The following is a 21063-nucleotide window of genomic DNA, read 5'->3' on the forward strand; positions in this document are numbered from 1 at the left end:
GGAAGAAAAGGCACAAACCGGTCACGGCTAGACGGCCCTTGGGGAAGGGAGGGAGGGCTGGGAAATCCCAAGGCAGGAGGTCTGGGGTATCAGGGAGAAGAGGGTTCTTCCAGACCACAGGGAAAAGGCCCTCCTAGACAGAGGCACAGGAGGCCAAGCAGAGGAGGGGACAGAGCACGCCGCTGCTCTGCAGGACTATTTTGTGCTGAAGCCAAATAAGAATCGATGGATGCAAGAAGAGTTCTCTTACTGCCCCCTTTCTGCCTAAAAGCAGGGCATTACCCCCTCCTCCCACCCCACCCTCCCGCCTCTGCTTCTGTATCAGAATTTGGGGAGCGCCCCTTATCACCTGAGAGGGAGGCCAGCCCAATGAATCTGCATCAACAGACTTTGCCAAGATAACCTTAATCCTCCACTTGTTCCTCCATGAAGTTCCGAGTCACTTGCCCACCATCTGTCACCCCTCGAAACCCAAACCCTCTTTTCCTTGGTCTAGCCACTTCTCCACATCCTATTGCTTGTTAAAATGGTATATATGCTCCCGAGCCGAAGCACTTCTTTTGGTTTTTACTTCTTGGCTGTGAAGCCCCCGGGCATAGAAGATTGAAAGTGTTAAAATCGTGTGCCTCTTCTCTTGTGAATCTGTCTTTTGTCCGTTCACTTTGGAGGCACCAGATGCTCAACACCCCGAGGGAAGAGAAAACATTGTTTTTCCACTGCACAGGAACCTGAGCCCGGTCCACTGCAGGCAGCGCTGCAGGGTTCCACCCCACAGCCAGTGATCTTGCACAGCCGATTAGTGGGCATCCAGCAAGATCTGGGCATCAAGAGGATGCTGAGCTGTGAGCAGGGATGGTTTCTTGAACAAGGCCGGCCGGAACTGGACCCAGAGGGGTGGACAGCTCTCAGCTCCTGGAACCGGCACCCCTCCCTACTGGAAGGGCCCTGGGGAGGCCGGTGGGCTCCAGGTCTCTCCTCCAACTCCACGGATGCAGACCGTGGAGGAGTTGGTTCCTCTGCCAACCCCAACCTCAGTCCTCATGCTCCTAGACCCTGATGTGAGTTGGAGGAAGACCAGCTCCTAAATCAACGATATTCTCCAGTCAGGGCCCTTGGCTCTTCCGCAGCAGCTGGGCTGGTCACGGTGTCACAAGGCACTGGCAGGGCCACCCACCAGTGACCCCAAGCCGGGATCAACCCATAGACAGGGACTGCATGGTGAGGTGTGAACCAGCACCCCTCTGGTTCACACCGTTGAGATCCCCAGGCTAGACCAGTGCCCAGCACTCAGTACAAATCTGTATGCTGGATGGATAGGAGGACAGAGCCTTGGAACACCACTGAGGCAGTGTCAGTTGGCATCTGGGTGCCCTGTGTGTTGGCCGGCCTCTGGGTGCCCCGTGTGTCGGCCGGCCTCTGGGTACCCTATGTGTCGGCCAGAATCAGGGTGCCCTGTGGATACTACCCTGTCCTACATCTGGTAAAGAAACCAGCCCCCCGAGCCATGCAATGCACTTTCCTTTGCACAGGAACCCAGCCACACCTGTGGATCCATCCACAGGCAGCTCTGTGGAGGGGGAGCTTGGCCATCGCCCCATCTCACACAAATCTGCAGGGAGGGGGCTCCAGAGTGAGCTGGGGTGGCTGCAGCCCCCACCGCAGAGCTCCAATCATGCCAGTCCTCGCTGGGCAAGAGCAGTGGCTGCTGGCTGTTGCCTGTCTGGAGTTTTGGAGATGTGGCTGCCAAGCCATGGATGCTGTGAAAGCTTCGTGCTCCAGGGGCCAGCCAAGCCCCCACCCCGCCCCACTTCCTGCCACGGCCCTTGCCATGGAGCAAGATCCCGCTCTTCTAGGCCCCCAAATCCCTGACTGTGAATAGCAACGTGGCAGAGAATCTTACTGTGTGGCCCAATCTAATGCATACTGCCCTCCGAGGTCACTCGGCCACACAGAATGATAACAACCTCTTCCCGCATTGCTGACCTGAATCGTTCTCCTCCAAAGGTCGGCCTCAGTGCTCCCATCTCCTCCCCAGGCAAGCATCCCCACCAGCTCGGCTCTTGCCCCCACAAAGGCTGCCACCACCTGCCCCTGCATCCTGCTGCCTGACCTCACCTGTCCTGCGCCTCCCCAGCTTTCCAGGGGTACTGAGCGCCCATAAGAACCTCCAGGTCCAAGGTCAGGACTTACTGTCCCCAGCCCTGCCCCACCTTTCCTGAGCACTGCTGCAAAGCCACCAGGCACTGCACAAGACACCCCCAAACGCCTCCCTGTGGAGTAGCCTGGGAAGCATCCCCAGCCACCGCACTCTGACATTACAAACCACCTTCCCACAGGACCAGACCCTGCCCTGCATCCACCCACAGTAACACCCACAAGGTCCTCACTCTGCCCCGGACAGCAGGCAGGTCCCTGGCATGAACACCCGTGATCACCCACACGCAGCCCTTGTTTCTCCCACCCACAACCCAGCCGTTCAGAAATCAGTTCTTAGTCCTTCTGCACTCAAATCCACATTCATTTCAACAGCAGGAAGAAGAGACAACTCTCGCTCCACCCGACACCAGGAGGCCGCAGTACTCGGAGCGCCCACCAGGTGTCAGAAGGAAATCGCGGCGTCTGGGGAGCGGCTGTCCTCCATCTCCTCCCGTGGCCAGGGACACCGAGGACACCTCTGAGCCTGCGAGCCAGGTGCAACCCACACCAAGTAAGTTCCCAAACCCAGCAAGGAGGGCGGCTGTTTCCACGTTAAGTGTGGCTGCCCGGCAGCGAGGAGTGGGAAACGCCCCGGAGCCATCCGCTGTGTTTACTGCGGCTGCTGCCATTTGCTGGACAACTGCAGCTCCCGGGGCCACCGTCTGGGCTAAGCATTGGCAGGCTCCCTGGGCCCTGAGGGACCCCACTCTCCCCATAGCCACAGCCAGCCCCAGAAACATCTGAACAGGGCTGGTGTGATGAGTGCCTGGGTGAGGGGGGATTTGAAGACACAGGTCTCTGTGTCACCTCCACAGGCAGGGACAGCTCGGGTCACAGCGTGGAGAGGAGGCATGGGCAGCCTCACAGTTGGTGTGATCTCAGGAAACACAGTCAACCTCTTACCCTTTCTCCAGGGTCCCCGACTTGGCCAGTAGGACCCATGGTTCCTGGAGGTCCGGGAAGACCCTAGAATTTAAAATAAAGTTGGGGCAGAGTTAAAAGATGGGGCCGCAGGGCAAGGTCCGATTTCCACCTGGCCAACCAAGGCAGAGGTGGGGGTGGGAGAGTGCTGGCTCCCAGGGTATCTGCAAAAGTGAAGAGCCTCTCTCTTTTCCATCCAGGAGACATAAGGGGTGTCACCAACCCCACCCCACCAACAGCACCTTCTGCACGTCACAGGATAAAGCCGGATACTCACCGCGGGGCCTTCTGGGCCGGGCGGGCCCTCGATGAGCATGCCCTGGGGAAACAGAGAGAGGAGGTCTGAGACCACAGCCCGTCCCTCCTGACACCCCAGACCCCAGTGGTGTGGACGGTCTTCAGCTGTGTGCACAAGGGGCCCTGGCTCCGCTCCTGCTGTCCTGGGGAGTCATGATCACAGACTGCAATGGGGGCCTGTGGCAGGGCCTCAGTGGCTGTCCTCCTAGCACTGCCAGGCAAAGGAGCAACCTGGGTCAGCGGCCAGCGACAGACACCGGCTCCCTCCAGACCAATGCCACGAGAAGCACCTGAAGACGCCGAGACGAAGAAAAGGAGCCGAGACCACCAGGCTCCCCACATCGCCCCAAAGGGGAGTGCCAGACAGGCCCGCCAGGTCACAGCCACTCGAGGGAGGAGGTGGATGTCAGGACAAGGGAACTCGGGTGGATTTAGGAAGGATGAAGGAAAAATAGGTGCCCCAGCCCCAGGCTGAACTTCTGCCCCCAGCCAGAACCACCATCAGGCCCCGGGGCTGCAGCCTCCAGACCCCGCCTCCCTCCAGGTAGGAGGTGCGTCCTCCCATGCACACAGCAGCCCAGAACCCACGGGAAACCCTGCCAAGTCCACCTGCCTACTTGGCCCTCCTCCCCCGGCCCTCACCTCACCACAGGGCCCGCCTGCCTCAACCACACCCAGGCCTCACTCTAACCCCAAAGGGGACAGGGCCTCCTGGCCACTGAGTCAGCCCAAGCCCCGGGAAAGGCAATGTGGACGGCTGTGAAGGCAGCAGTGGGAGCGGCTCCCTGCAGGACGGGGTTCCCTGCCCTGAGACCCCCACTTCCCTAGGGCAGGATTCCTCTCTCCGCTTCTGACCTGGCAACGCTAGGGTCAGGCGCCCCCAATGCCCCAAGCGTCCTTTGTTCCATGCCGACTTCAGGGTGACTGTTCCCCAAGGGACTTGCTCTGACAGATGGGAGCCAGGCGCTATTCAACAAGACAATGGAGAATGATGCCGAGGCAGCCAGAGATCTTTGAGGCAAGCTAGGACCTGGGGGGTCATGTTTTCAAAGAGGTGCCCAGGAACTCAGCACTTCCTGCCCTGCACCCCTTCAAGTGTCTGCTCCCCACACTGCGACACAGCAACCCTCAGCTGCCCAGCCATGGCTCCAGCAGGCCTAGGTGCAGCTCTGGCTCGGCTCTAGAGGGTGTGGGTGTGGCCTTGGTGGCGACCACAGGTACTGATGATCCTGCAGATGCAGGGAAGGAAGGCAGGAACTGCAGCCATGGCGCCCTCCACCCAGAGGTCAAAGGGTGGCATGGACAGCCTGGGGTCCCACCAGCCACAGGGGCGGAGGCTCTGCAGAGAGTTCCCTAGGATGACGCCTGGTGGAGCTATGGAAGTGGAGCCACCATGGAGCCACCACCCCAGGACTGTAGCATCACCAGAGTACAGCGCCAGCCTGGGAGGGCAGCAAGGACGAGGCTCCAGCTCCTGAGACCTGCTGTGCAAAGCTGTATGAGCAGTGCTGCCTGAGGCCCTGGGGCCGCCTCCACCAAGCGTATCCAGGAGCATTCACTTGGCACACCAAGTGAAAGATTGTTCTAGAGTTGTCGGATATAAGGCGGTTCATCCTGTTAGGTTTTAAAGTTCCTTGGGGCTGCTACCTCTTTCTTCATGCCTCCCTTTGGGAATGGGAATCTGTCCCCGCCTCTCCCCGCCACGTAGTTTGGAAGCATGAAGCTTGTTTCATTCCCCAAGCTCACAGCTGGACAGGGATTTGCTTTAAGATAGATAATTTAAGCCTGACTCTCACCGGTATCTGATTCGGGTGAGACTCGGGACTCTGGACTTTTGAGTTGATGCGGGTACTGGATGGAGTCAATGTAAACTACGTGAGAAGGACATGAATTTGGGGGCTGGGGCAGAATGCTAGGGTTTGAATGTGTCTCCCCAAAAGTCATGTGTTGGAAACTGAATGCTCAATGCAACTGTGTTAAGAGGTGGGATCTGGCTGGACGCGGTGGCTCACGCCTGTAATCCCAGCACTTTGGGAGGCCGAGGCGGGCGGATCACAAGGTCAGGAGATCGAGACCATGGTGAAACCCCGTCTCTACTAAAAATACAAAAAAAAAATTAGCCGGGCGCGGTGGCGGGCGCCTGTAGTCCCACCTACTCAGGAGGCTGAGGCAGGAGAATGGCGGGAACCCGGGAGGCGGAGCTTGCAGTGAGCCGAGATCGCGCCACTGCACTCCAGCCAGCCTGGGCGACAGAGCAAGACTCCGTCTCAAAAAAAAAAAAAAAAAAAAGAGGTGGGATATTCAGGAGGAGATTAGGTCACCAGGCTCTGCCCTCCTGGATGGGTGAATGCAGCTATGATGGGAGTGGGTTCGTTAGGGTGGCGTGGGCTCCTGATGACAGGATGACAGCAGTCACCTTCTCTCCTGCTCCTTCTCACCATGCAATGCCTTCCACCATGTGAGGACACAGCAAGAAGGCCTTCGCCAGATGTGGTCTTTCTATATGTGACTTCCCAACCTCCAGAACTGTGGGCCAATGAAGTCCTCTTCATTCTAAATCTCCCTGTCTGTGGTGTGCTATTACCGCAGTTCAAAATGGACTAAGACAGCTCACTTCTGATACGTCAAAGGGTGTGTCCAGCCAGGCTACAGGCCACTGGAGGCTGCTGCCAGAAGTGCTGGGTACCAGGCTGGGGAGGGGACTCCCAGCTGGGGGGTCGAAGATGTCCAGTCAGGCCACAGGCCACTGGAGGTTGTCGCCAGAGGTGCTGGGTACCAGGCTGGTGAGGGGACCCCAGTCGGGGGGGTCGCAGATCTCCCCACCCCTCCCATCCTGCCCCAGCTGGGGAGCCTTGCACTGTGTTTACACAGATGCACGCTCAGAGAGACATCCGTGTGTGTGCTGTACACAAAGAGCTCATCCAAGCAGCCTCCAAGATCCCAGCTTTCCAATTTCCTTCTCTGACAAAGGCAGCTGAGAAAGCCCAGGGCTGAGCTGGGATTAAGGGAGAAACCACTGGCCATCAAGGCGCCAGGGACAGCAGCTGCCTTCCCAGACACACAAATTGCTTTTCTCAGGGAACTGGGGCAATGTGGGCGGGGACCACACAGGGGAGGCAACCCCAGATCATGGTCAGCGTCTGAAGGAAGCTGAGAACAGCTGGATCAATGTGCCCGGGGGAGGGAATGTCTAAACCTTCCCCGGCAAGTTGTGGCCCCGCTCTGGCCCCCCCGCCCACCCAACCACAGACGCCACTCACAAAATTCACCCAGCAAAAGAGGAACAAGAGGAAAACGTCTCGATATCGTTAATGATAGTGCATTGTAGATGTCATTTGCCGAGAGAGTAGACTTTAGGCACTCTTACCCCAAAGAAGAAAAAGGGGCAGCTACAGGGTGGCAGTGGTGGGTGCAAGATCACTTCACTGTGTCTGTCTGTGCCTGCGTAAGTCTATCAAACATGCTGCACACCTTCAATGCACACAATTTTTTTTTTTTTTTGAGATGGAGTCTCACTTTGTCACCCAGGCAGGAGTGCAGTGGCACGATCTTGGCTTATTGTGACCTCCACCTCCCGGGTTCAACTGATTCTCCTGCCTCAGCCTCCAGAGTAGCTGGGATTACAGGCGCCCACCACCACGCCTGGTTAATTTTTTTTTTTTTGCAGCTTTAGTAAAGACGGGGTTTTGTCACGTTTGTCAGGCTGGTCTCGAACTCCTGACCTCAGGTGATCCACCCACCTCGGCCTCCCAAAGTGCTGGGATTACAGGTGTGAGCCACCGCACCTGGCTGAATGCATACAATTTTAACAAAAGAAATAAAAGACCTCAGACCTGGCAGAACTCAAGACAATCTCAGTGGAGGTCTACCCATCTGTTAAACAGCACATTTTTAAAAAACAAAAACAGCGTCAAGTGGAGATGGTGATTTGGATGCCCCTAACTGACGTGGCCTAGGTAAAATCAGCCACTGGGGGCTTCCCAGTTGGAAGCCCAGGGATAAAGATGAACCTGTCTCCTCTCCGTTCTGTGGATTCCTGTCCTTTTAGGGAGCCTCCGGTGTGGCTGACAATGAGAGGGAGCGGGACTGAGTGGGAAAGACCCGGAACAGATGCATCTCCCAAGAGGGAAGTCAGGTGGGGCAGGTCGGGGGGATGGGAGACAACAGACAGCCCCTTCCACAGGCTGGGACGCCTGCGGGGCCTCAGGACCTGGCAATCTGTTTATGTGCAGCTTGGACCCAAGGACATCTGGCAGTGCTCCAGGTTGAGAAATTCCAACTGTTTATGTGATCTCTGCAGAGGACCTGGCCAAAGGCCCCGGGACACTGGGAGCAGGCTGGGGCCCGGGGCAGGGAATCCTTTTTAACTGCATCCAGACGGCTGCTGCTTTTCCCAACAAAGGTGAACTGGACTTTCCGGAGCCGTGAGGTACCTGAGGGGCCACCTCAACTCTCCGCCCTCTCTTCAGCCCACCCTTGCCCACTGCTGGCTTCCCAGGGGCCCGGCAGTGGAACACCTGTGCCCACCCCACACGCCCACCCCCCTCCAGGAGCCCCGACACCACGTCTACACTCACAGAGCCAGCTTACTCGGAAACGTGAGCCAACACAAAGCTCACTCAAAGGTTTCAGTCCGGCCCTCCCAGAGCGGGGAGGGGAAACCAGGATCCCGCAGAGCCAGCGGCACCTGCCCACTCCTGAGCTCCCATCTTCCTCCCCGAGCAAGGACCCCCTTTTGCTGAAGCAATGAGGACAGCACAAAAGAAGCCCAAGGCCACCTCAAGTCCACCTGGGGGCCAAGACCGTCTGGGGAAACGCAGCAGGATGTCCCACCTCCCAATAACAAGGGTGGCTCGGGGCTGGGACCTTGGGTGCAGCCTCTGCTGTTGTTCACCTTCTGGCAAACAGCCGTGGGCAGAGCAGAACAGGCCCGCAGCCCCCTGCTTCTGGGTGAGTCCGCCCAGGTGGACGGCTGTCACTCTCCCCCGCAGTCACTCTGCTCCGAGGCCTGGTTCTGAGGTTTTCCACATTGAGCCGAGGCCTGGTTCTGAGGTTTTCCACATTGCAGAGCAGGGGGACCCTGGCCTCGGAGTCTCCCTTCACACCTCTGCACCGCGTTGCGCTGCACGCCATGACCCTTCTGCCTCAGACAAGCTCTGTCTTCCCTGGACCCCCAGAGAGCACTGGAAAGGGGCTCTGGTCTGAGAAAAGGATGTGTCTGTGGGCACTGGCAGGTCCTACCCCTGGGCTGGGCCTGGAGCAGGGGCATGGAGCCCCACGAGTGCCATCCAGATGCTTCCATAGGCCAGGAAGGGGTGAAGCCCTGGACCCTGGGAATTCCACCCGGGAGATGGGACACATCCCGTCTGCCCTGGCCACGGGCTTCAAACAGATTCCAAGGGGATCAACGCCTGCTAAGTGCCATCTGTCAAGGTTCCAAGAGAATGTCCCCAGCTCTACAGGAGGGTGGTGGGTCACCATGACTCCACATTCCGGGAACCGCAAGGTCAGGGGGCTTCTGGGAGCCCCAAGGTGTATCCTGAGCTCAGCCCTCAGGAACAGAGCCCTAGCAGCAGAATAAGCAGCCGCCCCCAGCCTCGCGACTGGCTGTGGTGCAGGACGCGCACCTCCTCCTGTGAGCACTTGGACAACATGGCAGGGTGGGCCTTGGTGCTGGCTCCTCCTTGCTCTCAGGTCGTGCCCACCACATGCAACTGCCAGACTCCCTGCCCAGCTGTTCACGGGGCATCTTGCCCGTCAGCGGGGGGACGGGGTGTCAAGACTTTGACCTTAGCGGCTCTGAGACCCCAGGGAGAAATGCAGGCCTCCCAGGCAGGCCATGACACCCTGAGGGACAAGGACACCCCAGTGTGGGACAGGGCTCCCACCAAACACACCAACCCAGGAGGAGCATCTAGAACATCCTCCGCTACAGTCCCACACTTGAGGGCATTATCAATAGTCACTTTTTAAACTCACCCATGATCCGATTACCTAACATAGTTGGGTTTTACTCAGCTGGAATTTCGGCACCGTGCTGTTTTAGTTCATTATTTCAGCACAGTGCTGTTTTATTTCATTCCCTTGACAAAGTTTCATAAACAGTATTCCATGTTTCAACGTCTTCAGTAAACTTACTCCAAACGGTTGCATAACAGACGCAGAAAGTACAGCCATGTGTTAACTATTCCCTACCATTGCCGCACGCATCTTTTACAAGGAATGGGCCATTTACATCCTCTCCTCCACCCCTCAAAAGGGACTCCACCTCTGCCTCGACAGCTCTGAGCTGCTTTTCATCCCAGGTGAAACTGACAAGCACTGAGATGCTCAGAGCTCGGGTGCAGGACGGGCTGGGATCAGCACCTACCCCGCCCCCTCTATCACAGTCCAGAACCTCCCCCACCCGAAGGGATTCTTCCCAAGTCCTGGCGACGAGTGGTACATGGACTCCACGAGACCAGGTGGTTCCTCGAAGTGACCCAGTCCGCGCAGGTCCAGGGGCCCATGGACCTGGTCACCCCTACACACCCCACTGTGCCCCCAAGCAGCAGACACCCCAGCTTCAGGGAGAGAATGAGAAAATATCCTCACCGGCTCAATGATCGCTGGTTCTCCCTTTTGGCCTTTCTCGCCCCGAGGTCCTCCAATCTGGGGGTGATAAAAGGCAGATGGAGAGAGAATCGGAGAGAAAAGTGAAAAAGAAAGTCCAGATTACACAAAATCTGCCCGATTTCGCAAGGCGAGGGTGCTATCGCAGTCAGGCGTCTCCCCAGGCCCAGGAGGATGGCAGGAGCGTGACAGACATCAGGCCCATGGAAGCCTATGAGACTACTAAGGAAGAAACAGGCCCAGAGGCGAGCATGCTGTGATGCACACATTATTCAGAGCAAACTCGAGGCTGAGGTCTCTTTAAAAATAAAGTTTTGGGAACAGCATGCAACACTTGAGCTCCCCGTAGAGCCCGACCCCTGAGGAGGCTCCTGGGCAGGAGCCCCCATGATGCCCCGCCAGCCCCTCAGCCCCACCTGGAACGGGCGCCTGCACCCTCACCCCTTCATAGATGGTATCCTGGTTCGCTGGCATTCCTGGCCCAATCTCCGACGGGGAGTTGGTGGGGTCATAGTAGGGGTCGTAGTAGTTCTCGTCAAGGTTCCTGATTGTTTCCTCAGTGAACTCCCCCTCCAAGTCATCCGCACCTTCCCCTGGAGGCGGATCTGGCTGCAGAGGGAGAGGAAGGCGCAGGGTCACTTCACAAATGCACCAGGCACTGCCTCTCCATCAAGCCCTGGGCGGGCACCATGGCTACCTGGTCAACTGGGCAGAGACCCCTCTCTGGGAGAGACCTCCTCTGAGGGCTCCAGGTCTGACAAATCCAGGACTTCAAGACCAGCAGCCTCCTAAGCTACATAATGCCTGGAGTCTGGAGTCCAACCCACAAGGAGAGGTCCTGAGTCCCCTGGCAGCCTCTTTATGCATCTTCTCCCTCCAACAAAAAATCATCAGCCCAGATTGCCCTGGCACGAGGGCACACCACGGAGCTGGCGCACCTGTGCACCCAAGGACACCCATGCACCCGGGGACCTGCTCAGGCAGTGGCTCCACCCCACAGCCCCAGGGTCTTGCGATAATGCATCCCGAGTGCGGTGCTGCAGACGCAGGGGTCTGGACCTGCTGGAACGGGGTGTCCTCTCTGGCAGTGAAGATTCTGCATCACACAGTGACTGTGTTAAGCATCGGCCATGTGCTACGTACTATGCAAGACTCCTCACGAATCTGAAAACTTCACAGCCCCCAGAGACAGGCTGTGTCAATGCCATGATGGAAATGAGAACCCCGAGGTCCGGAGACGCCCGAGGGCCAGAGACGCCCGAGGTCCAGAGATGCCTGAGGTCCAGAGACACGGGCTAACTTTCCAAGGTCTCGGGCAGAGCTTTCAGGCCTGTCTGCTGAAGGTCTGCCCCCGTCCTAGCCAGGGCGGCCCTAGCTCCTGCTTCGCTGTATTTATCTGGATCCTGGCTCCCAGGCCCATCCTGCCTGGCCACACCCAGGCCACAGGCAGAGACTCTGTCTACAAGCCATCCCAGTCCTCATCCAATTTCCACCTGAACCCTCCAAGACCGGAAGGGCTGGGGTCATTCTACCCATTTTCCAGGCGAAAAATTGGCCACACTGAGATCAACTCAGCAAGCCAGGGATTCCAAACTTGTTCAGCAATGGCTTCCCCTGGGGTGCATTACACTGCCCAGCTGCGAAGGGCCCAGGGCCAGGGTGTGGCGGGAACACAGGGGCCACCCAAGGACACCAAGGTGAGAACTGGAGTAAGAAGGGAGCTCAGCACTGTGGCCCCAGCCCTGGCCCTTGGCCCGCTGCCCCAGACCAAACCAAAGGGAAGGAAAGAAATTACGTTGGAGGAGTTAGAGGTGCCGGCGGTGCTGGTGGGAATCTCGGCCCCGGCGCCTGGATCTGTGGGCTGGTCGGGGTTCTCCTCCCCCTCGCCATAGGTGAGGTCCTCGTAAGGCGAGGGAGTGTAGTAGTCCTCGCTGGGCAGATAGTCATAGTCCCCGATGCCAGGGTCCTCTTCCTTCCCAGCCGCTTCACTGGTTTCAGGCATGGGAGCCGCTTCCGTGGGGGTCGGGGTCGGCTCCTGGGAGCCAAAGGCAGAGACAGCTGGAGTCAGGGAGGAGGCTGGCAGCGGAGCCAGGTCTGGGACTTGCCGCATGTCCGGGTGCAACGGACATGCATCTCAGTGGCATCTCAGTGGCAATGCCTGGAGCCCTGGCCTGTCAAGAGGCCCAGAGACTCAGTGCAGGGGCTGCCCCCATCCATGGAGGTTGGGGGCAGAGCAAGTGGGAAGAAGGCGGCCCAGCTGCGAGCCCCCGGTCTCCAAGCATGCTCAGAATGGACTCAAACCCACCCAGTTACACACCAGAAAAGGGCGAATCATATATCAATATTTAAAAAAACAAAAGTAGCAAAACATTCCAGGCTCTCAGAGCTATGTGAGATGACCAGATCACCTTTCCCCAGAAGGATACAGACACGCTCACATACACAGGCTCATGCACACCCGTGCCTGCATGCACACACGCTTACACACACACGCTCACACACACACGTAGGCTCATGCACACCCGTGCCTGCATGCACACACGCTTACACACACATGCTCACACACATACAGGCTCATGCACACCCATGCCTGCATGCACACATGCTTACACACACACGCTCACACACACGCTCACACACACACGTAGGCTCATGCACACCCGTGCCTGCATGCACACATGCTTACACACACATGCAGGCTCATGCACACACGTGCCTGTGTGCCACATGTTCACACACACTCCTTCACGCACACACGCGCACCGCCCATGCTCACGCCCCACCCTCTTTACCACTGACAATGGCTCTGAGGCTGGACAGCCTCCCTCCCCAGCAGGGCACCCACCCATCCCCACACCTGCACGGGGCCTGGGCCCTGCTAGGTGTGGTCCTCCAGCTCTCACGGCTGCTCACACACCCTCGCAACCGTCCCCAATTTCAGAGGTGAGGGTGTGAAAGCCCAGAGAGGGGAGGACCCGAGACCTCAGACTGCATCATCCCCCGTCCAGGGAGCCCCTGAGCTCTCCTCTCTCCTCTCCCACCACAGCTGCACCTACACTTGAGGAACCCAAGAACCAAACTCATCCTGGGCCTGCTTGAGCGCTATGCCTGGTACAGGGTGGGGACTGGGGCCAGGGCCCAGAGATGCTGGTGGATACCCCCCTGTATACCTTGCATCTCCCAACATCCGCCTCACGGCGGAAAGCCAAACACTCCCCGTGACGGCAAAGCTTACACAGCCCGCAACAGCCGGCTCCCTCACTGAGCTGCCCCCGCAACCTTCAGCAGACAGCCCCCAACCCTCCACCCCGACACGATCTCTCTCAGCCTCGCCCACCTCTGCACCACAGCTTTGAGAGACCCAGCCCAACCCAGTCCCCCGCTCGGCCCAGACCTCGGGGACCGCTGTGGTTTCTTTGGCAGCTTCCACGGGCTTCTTGCTGGGGGTGGGTTCCTTCCCCAGGTCTTCGGGGTCTTCATAGTAGGGGTATTCGTAGTAATACGTCTCACCCTCGCCGTCTCCTTCCGTGTACTGAAAGCGAATTGCAGCCCCGTGAGGAAGCAGCGAGCCCACAGGGCGACCAGCCTGCTGTCCTTCTGCAACCTCCAGATTTGGCTGGGAAGATTGCACGCCACGAAGCCCCGTCCAGCCCCAGGCGTGAACCTCCCTGTGGGTCCCCAGATGGGGTTCCTCCTTCTCCAGCTCCTTGGAAAGCTGACACAGCCTCATCAGAAGCACCAGGGAGAAAGCAGGGGGACACCTGGTCCCCTCAAGCAGTCAGAGAAAGATGAGCCCTCCAAGGTGAAGGCCTCTGGCCCTTTGGAACCCAGGCCAGAACAAGCAACAGAATGGCAGGCTGTGCAGCCGTCACCATGTCACCAGCAGGCTCCTGGGCCTTCAGCCCCAAGCCTCAATGCCCAGGGACCCCATGGGAGGGGCTTCACGGGGACAGAGCAGGCCTCGTCCTGAGCCCATTCCCATACCAGGAGCTGGGCGGTGACTGGCAGGAGGCCAGGGCAGCAGGGACTCAGCTAGGAGCTCTGTCCAGCCCCTCCTGGAGTTCGTAAGATGTGGCCTGGGCCACAGGGTTCCACAGCTTCCTGAAAGCTACCCTTCCTTCTCTCCTGACTGGTGGTGAAAGAAGGAAGACCCAAGGAAAAATAAACAGGATTTAATATTACGGATGAGAAATGAGAGGCAATGGGCTCAGGGCACGGGAGAGCATCTTCATGCAGAGGTGACAGAAAGAACTGCAAATAAGATAAACTGCAGTGCCACGAGGGTGTGAGGTGGCAGGGGGAGGAAAGCTGACCCATGGACATGGCGGGTCCCAGGAAGAGGAACAAAGGTGTCAGGCATGTGGCTGCCACTCTACAGCACACTCTACACTCAAAGGATTCGAGGGCTGGCCATTCTACAGTAGACAAGCCCAGGCTCCACCCTCTTTGGCAAGCTGCACACGGCCCCTCCAGTGGATCGAGTCCGTGGGGGGACACCTGTGGCATCGGTGCTCACAAATACCCCATGAAGGTCAAGCCCAAGGGTGAGAGAGCACTGGGTATTCATCATCAAGGAGCTTATTCAAAAGGTTAAAGGAGAGGGTTATTGATGACAGAATCTGTGACCCTATCATTCTGGGCAGTGCTATTTAGTAAAGTGAGTCAGATACTCCAATGTTTACCTCCTGGGTCCCTCTGAATTCTCACCCAATGGATTTATTTAAAATAAGGGTCCCATGGCTTATGTGTGCCTTCACCAACCATCCCAAGTAGTCTGCTCTCGCCCCCCAAGATCCCGGCCAGAGTTAACTCACATATTCATCTGGATTGGGGTCCTGCGACTGTGGGGTGTCAGGTACTGCGGTGTCACAGTCAGGGCTATAGTGCTCGCAGTAATCATAAGCTGCCCGGTGGTCCGAGACAAAGAGCAGCTGCTGGATGTCACCCTGGAAGAGAACAGATGCGCATGAAAAAGCAGCTCACAGAGCACTAGCATGGGGACCTGGGAGACACAGCCCCATGCCTTGAAGTAGGGCAAAGTCCAGACCAAGCCACGAGACAAGCTTGTCCTCAGAGTCAAACATTCTCCCTAGAAGCTGCCACTCACAAAAGACACTCAAGCTAGGCTGGCCCATCCAACCATCCATCCATCCATTTACTCATCCATCTACCCATCCATCCATCCACCCATCCACTCATTCATTCATCCATTCACCCATCTATCCACCTATCCATCTACATCTACCTTCCATCCATTCACCCATCCACCCATCCATCCATCTATCCATCCATTCACCCATTCACCCATCTATTCATCCATAAACCCTCTATCCATCTACCCGTCTGTCCACTCATTCACTCATCCATTCATCCATGCATCCATCCATCTGCATATATACATCCTTCCATCCATCTACCCATCCATCCATCCATCCACTCATCCACCCATCCATCCATGTATTCATCCATTCACCCATTCATCTGTCTATCCATCCATCCATTAAATCCTCTGTCAATCCACTCCTCCATCCATCTGTCCACTCATTCACTTATCCATCCATGCATCCATCCATCTGCAAATATACATCCTTCCATTCATCTATCCATCCATCCACTCATCCTTCCACCCATTCACCCATCCATCCATTCATCCATTCATCCATCTACCTATCCACCTGTCCATCCATCCACCCAGCCATCTATCCACTCATTAATTCATCTATCTATCTATCCATCTAGGTACATCCATCCTTCCATCCATCTGTCCATCCCTCTACCCATCCTTCCACCCATCCACCCATCCATTCATCTGTCTATCCACCCATCTATGCACCCACCCATCAATCCACCACCCATTCACTCATCCATTTATCAGACACCTATTAAACACCTGCCAGATGCCAGTACAATGCTGGCAGTTTTTGCCTGTTGTGAGAAACAGCCTGTACTCTAACCCAGCCTAGACCCCGAGAGCTTGGAGGTACCCTGCCTCCTCTGCCATTACCCCTCAACCACTGGGGGAGAGAGTACTTTTAAAGAGGTGATGTCTGGTTTCTCAAAAAGTTAAAACTAGAATTACCATATGACCCAGTAATTCCAATCTCAGGAACTGAAACAGATGTATAAACAATTCACCCAAATCAGTTCACCCTCCAAACAAAGCAGGTACTCAAACAAATAAATGTATGCAAGTGTTCATAGTAGCATTAGTCACAGTGGCCCAAAGATAAAAGCAACCCACATGCCTACCGACAGATCAATGGATAAAAAGAGTGTGGTATGCACATAGAGCAGAATATTATACAACCATAAAAGGGAAGGAAGTACTGACCCACACTACAGGGCGGATGAATCCACGCTGCTAATAACTAAACTTTTGGGTTCATTGCCAGCAGCCTACAGTCTGACTGTGTCAGCCAGGAAAAGCATGCGAGCACGTATTCCTTCTTCCTCTAACCACGATGTGTAGACAATTCAATTTATTTCATTATTCTCTGACCACGATGTGCGCAGGGGAGAAACAAAAGAGCTGCTACTAGGAATAAGAAATGCGGGTCTCATAAACACTATCTGCAGAGATGAAGGTGACAGGCGGCCGGGCGCGGTGGCTCACGCCTGTAATCCCAGCACTTTGGGAGGCCGAAGCGGGCGGATCACAAAGTCAGGAGATCAAGACCATCCTGGCTAACTCGGTGAAACCCCATCTCTACTAAAAATACAAAAAAATCAGCCGGGCGAGGTGGCGGGTGCCTGTAGTCCCAGCTACTTGGGAGGCTGAGGCAGGAGAATGGCGTAAACCCGGGAGGCGGAGCTTGCAGTGAGCGGAGATCGCGCCACTGCACTCCAGCCTGGGCGACAGAGCAAGACTCCATCTCAAAAAAAAAAAAAAAAAAAAGGTGACAGGCATGCTAGGTGTCACCCTGGCAGCACCCTGGGTGTTCCAAAGCAGAGGATCTTTTCACCATAATCAGATGCATAGAAGCCGACCAATATAGTAATGATTACCGTAATGACAGTGATGACGATTTAGGATCATGTTGACCACAGATCAAGTACTAGGTAAAGAGCCTGCACGTGGTCTCTCTGTGCCCTCAAGAACCCTATGAATTGTGTCTGACTAATCCCCACTCTACAGCAGGGGAAACCGAGGCCCTGTGAGGTCACCTGTCGAGGGTCCCCCAGCAGGTGGGGCAGGATCAGCCCAAGGCAGCCTGTAAAGTTCCAACCACCACACACCCCACCGCATTCAAGGGAGGGAAAAAACATGGAGTAGCATGTCCGGGTGCTGGAATCCTGTCACTGGAGACAGCGCTGCAGGCAAGGGGACTTGAGGCAGGGCCAGGTGCTGAGTGTTCTGGGTCTGGAGCCCATCATGCCACCCTGCATCAAATCTGCACACTTTTCCAGAGCCACAGTAGCCAGCGGGCTGCAGGGTCAGGGTGCCCAACTCCATCTGGAGGATGGCACGTTCTCCATGGTTCATCCGAGCCTGGTTCATCCGAGCCTTCACTCTATCCAGGCAGAGGCACCACCTTCCCCCCGCCAAGGACTCTCTCTGGGCCAGGAGGAGTCTAGTGACAGCTTTGTCTCTGCCATGAAGACTCTGGCCTGCAGCTGCGGTGGCTGTGATGTGGCTTTGTGCTGTGTACTTCTGACCCTGGTGAGTCACCCTCAGCCCCAGGGTGCCAGTGTTCTTGGAAGGGCTGGGGGACATTCACAGCTGTGATCTCTCTGCGCACACCCGTCACTATTCCGAGGGCTGCTCACTTCCACGAAGACCCTTGGTGTGAGGGTCTGGCCACAGCAAGACAGGCACTGAGACTTGGATGGAGCGGGGGGAGGATCACAACCACTGCGCACACGGGTGGGGCGGAGGGAACCCCAGCCCGCAGGCACACTCGGAAAAGCAGCAAGCTCTGTGTTGCCAGACAGGCCCGGCCCACACACCAGCTCCGCCGCTGCCTGGCTCTGTGGCCTGGGATGAGCCTGCTCACACACACCTCTCTGCTCCCTGCTTTCTCTCTGAAAAAATTAGCATAAAACATCAGCATTCATCTCACAGAGCTGTGGAGTCCTCCAGGCAAAACTCCTTGTGTATACAGAAGGCACTCAATAAGTAATGCAAAAGATTTTGAGGTCAATGGGGGAAGGTGTGTGCTCAGGAAAAGCCCTGAGTGGGCAGTAGGTTTGGAGGAACTGGGCGTCAGCAGAGGGCTGACGCAGGATGCAGGGTGGGGCCCAACAGCAGGTGTGAGAGGGTGGCAGGGAAGAGGCCACAGCAGCCAGGACAGTGCTCCTGAGAGCAGAGGGAGCGGTGCGAGGCAGATCCGAGTGGAGGACCTCGGGGCTCAACAGGAAATGGATCTCAGCACCAAAAAGAGGAAGAAAGTGGGGTATGTGTCTATGGTTACTGTGGGTGACCCCAACCTGTGTTTAAAAACCTCAAACGATGAGCGAGGAGCTCAGAACCCTTCCCAAGCCCACCCGACTCTCCAGGCAGCTCTGCCAGGTGGAATGTTCTTGCTCCTGACTTCAGCCACACATCCACATCCATACCTGCCTCTGGGTCACAGGCAGATGGACCCACCTTTCTCAGCACCACTGTGCCACAGCCCAGCCACAGCCCTTCTGCCCACCTGCCCCTGCCTCACCCCATCCAGAAGAGTGCAGCCAGGGTTCTGAGGTCCGCCCAGTGCCTGGGTGCATGCCAGCACCCGTTCCCTTGCAGGACTCAGGACTCACGAGGGAAATTTCTGTCACCTCCATTTAACAGATAGAAAGAAGGGGCTGTGACAGGAGACGTCACTGGCCCCAACTGCAGAACCACAGAAGCAGTGGCCAGGACCTGGAACCTATGCGTGCAGTGGGGTCCCCCACACTAGCTGACCCAGCCTTGTCTCCCCTGTCCCCACATCTCAGAACAGATGGAGCAGCACACACAGAGACGGGTGCTCCTCCCGCAGGCCTCAGTCGCAGAGCATGGGGCGTCCCTGGCTGCCACGTACCTACCGCCTCATCTGAAGTTTCAGGGACTGTAACCCCCAGCATCACCCCACATCATGGACAGCACTGCCAAGCCCCTCCAACCCAGGTCCTTCCTCTCCGCAGGATGCCTCGGGACAGTGGTGCAGGAAGCCGCTGAGGGTTGGTGGTCGTCGGGAGCTGAGCTTGCACCTGTTCCCTGGGCTGGGGCATCTGCCGGGCTGAGGAGGGCACTGGGGGACAGATTCCTCTCCTTCCAGACTTCACCTCGGGGGCTGTGGCCCACAAAGGGACAGAGCACGGGGACGGGGAGTGACCGAAGATGGCTACCTGCTGCTGCCCCCTGCCCCTGAGGCCTCATCACAGTAAACTGGGGCATTCTGAGGAGGAAGCAAGAGTGGACCCTGATAAGCACAGCCCTCAGCATTTCACACCTTCCCTCCCCGATGCCAACCCTCAAACGGGATGCCCTACTCTCCACCCCATGAGGCCAGCACAGCTGCCCACCTGCCCTACCTCCCTCTCCCTCTCCCTCCCTCTTTCTCCTTCTCTCTCTCCCGCATCAGAGGATCCTGGCCCATGTTTCAAATTCTCCAGAAGACAAGGAGGAACAGTGAATCAAAACCACATATTTTTATTAAGCAACATGACTTCTGGATCAAATTTCATCCAATTCAAATAAAATATGTTCTCCTTTCAACTGGCAATTTGACATCTGAATATATGCTCTCCAAAGGCACTTCAAAGAAGGAAGAGAAGCCTCGGGGGCCTTCAGGGGCAGCTGTGGTCCTGGGCCCTGGTGCACCCCTGGATCCAGCTCTGCTTCCCCGGAAGCCCCAAGCTCCTTGGATCATGGGTGTGTCCGGCACACCCCCCGTACCCCAGGGTGTTCAGCACAGCAGCCATACCTTGCAGGTGCTGCATAAGGTGCTGGTGCTGGTCTCAGTGCATGTGGGCACACAGCACCCAAGCACACCCGCATGACCATCAGGGCCCAAGGCTAGGTAATGAACACCCACAAAGGGGGACAAAGCCTGAGGTGTCCCCAGGTGCCCTGCGCTCTGATCCCAGGCTGACCTGGCCCTCAGCCAGCCCTACATTGTGGCCTGCCTGCCACACCCCCAGATTGCAGCCATGAATAGGTAATAAGTAGGACTGGGCATGAGGCCTCTTCATGCAGTGTCCCCTCCTCTGCAAATGCACCTGCTTCGTTCGAATCATTGCCCCACCAAATCCTCAGGTGGGTTTTCACACTAGAAAGAGCCCGTGTGTTCTGTAGGCACCACTGCCAAAGGGCAAGGGTCTGCCCAGCTCACACTACACCCATGGAGAAGGAGAAATCGAGGCGCAGGTGCTAAGGCTTGGGCTCAGAGTGCTGCAGAAGCAGGGTCGCTCTAGACCCAGGTCCTGGCCCAGGGCTCTTTCCAGCCCACCCACTGTGTCTTCCCTACACATGCAGGTGAGGGAGGGGGCCCTGAACACCCGGGTGCCCAGCAAGGCTATGGACGAGCAGGAGCTTCTCTGCAGGACCCCAGGCAGATGGGGCCGTAGTGAGGGATCTGCTCCAGGCTCCAAGACTGAAACCCAGCAGGCTCCCACAGGCCAGCCCCACGGCTATACGAGCTTTCACTGCTTCTGTGCCACCTCCCAGGCAGGGCTGAGGAAAGGGCTCCGTGATGTCTGCACCCCCATATCTGCCCCCCAGCAGACCCCTACAAGGACTGGGAGGAGGAAGAGCTGAAGCTGATGCAAAGGCTGTAACCCACTCTGCAGGACTCCAGTGAGATACCTGCCTCTGCCCTGGGCTGCCCCTGGGGCCACCTGATTCCTGCAAGTCCAGAGGCCCAGGTGCATGGGACTTCCAGCTCTGCCCTCGGGGCTGTGGGTTGGTGGCTAGTCCACTGCTCAGAGCAAAGACAAGATAGTGATGGGATCCAAACACAGTCATGGGGTGCCATGGGGTGACGAGAGGCACTGAACAGCCCTAATGGGGTCATGGGGGGTCCTGGGCAACCCTGTATGGGTACAATGGGGAGGTTACAGGGTGGTCCTAGA

The 21063-nt window shown here is 57.1% G+C and overlaps 1 protein-coding gene across 1 annotated transcript in view; it reads right to left on the minus strand.

Moving 5' to 3' along the window:
• The window catches only part of COL5A1 (collagen type V alpha 1 chain), a 207313-nt gene that overhangs the window by 106441 nt on the left and 79809 nt on the right, over positions 1-21063 (minus strand). Inside the window, 7 exon segments of the mRNA XM_033238619.1 lie at positions 3100-3162; positions 3395-3436; positions 10009-10065; positions 10468-10635; positions 11822-12061; positions 13421-13558; positions 14841-14972. Of these exon segments, the coding sequence (XP_033094510.1) occupies positions 3100-3162; positions 3395-3436; positions 10009-10065; positions 10468-10635; positions 11822-12061; positions 13421-13558; positions 14841-14972 (840 nt within the window).

Source organism: Trachypithecus francoisi, unplaced genomic scaffold (assembly GCF_009764315.1).
Source record: "Trachypithecus francoisi isolate TF-2019V2 unplaced genomic scaffold, Tfra_2.0 Lachesis_group16, whole genome shotgun sequence".
Lineage (NCBI taxonomy): Eukaryota > Metazoa > Chordata > Mammalia > Primates > Cercopithecidae > Trachypithecus > Trachypithecus francoisi.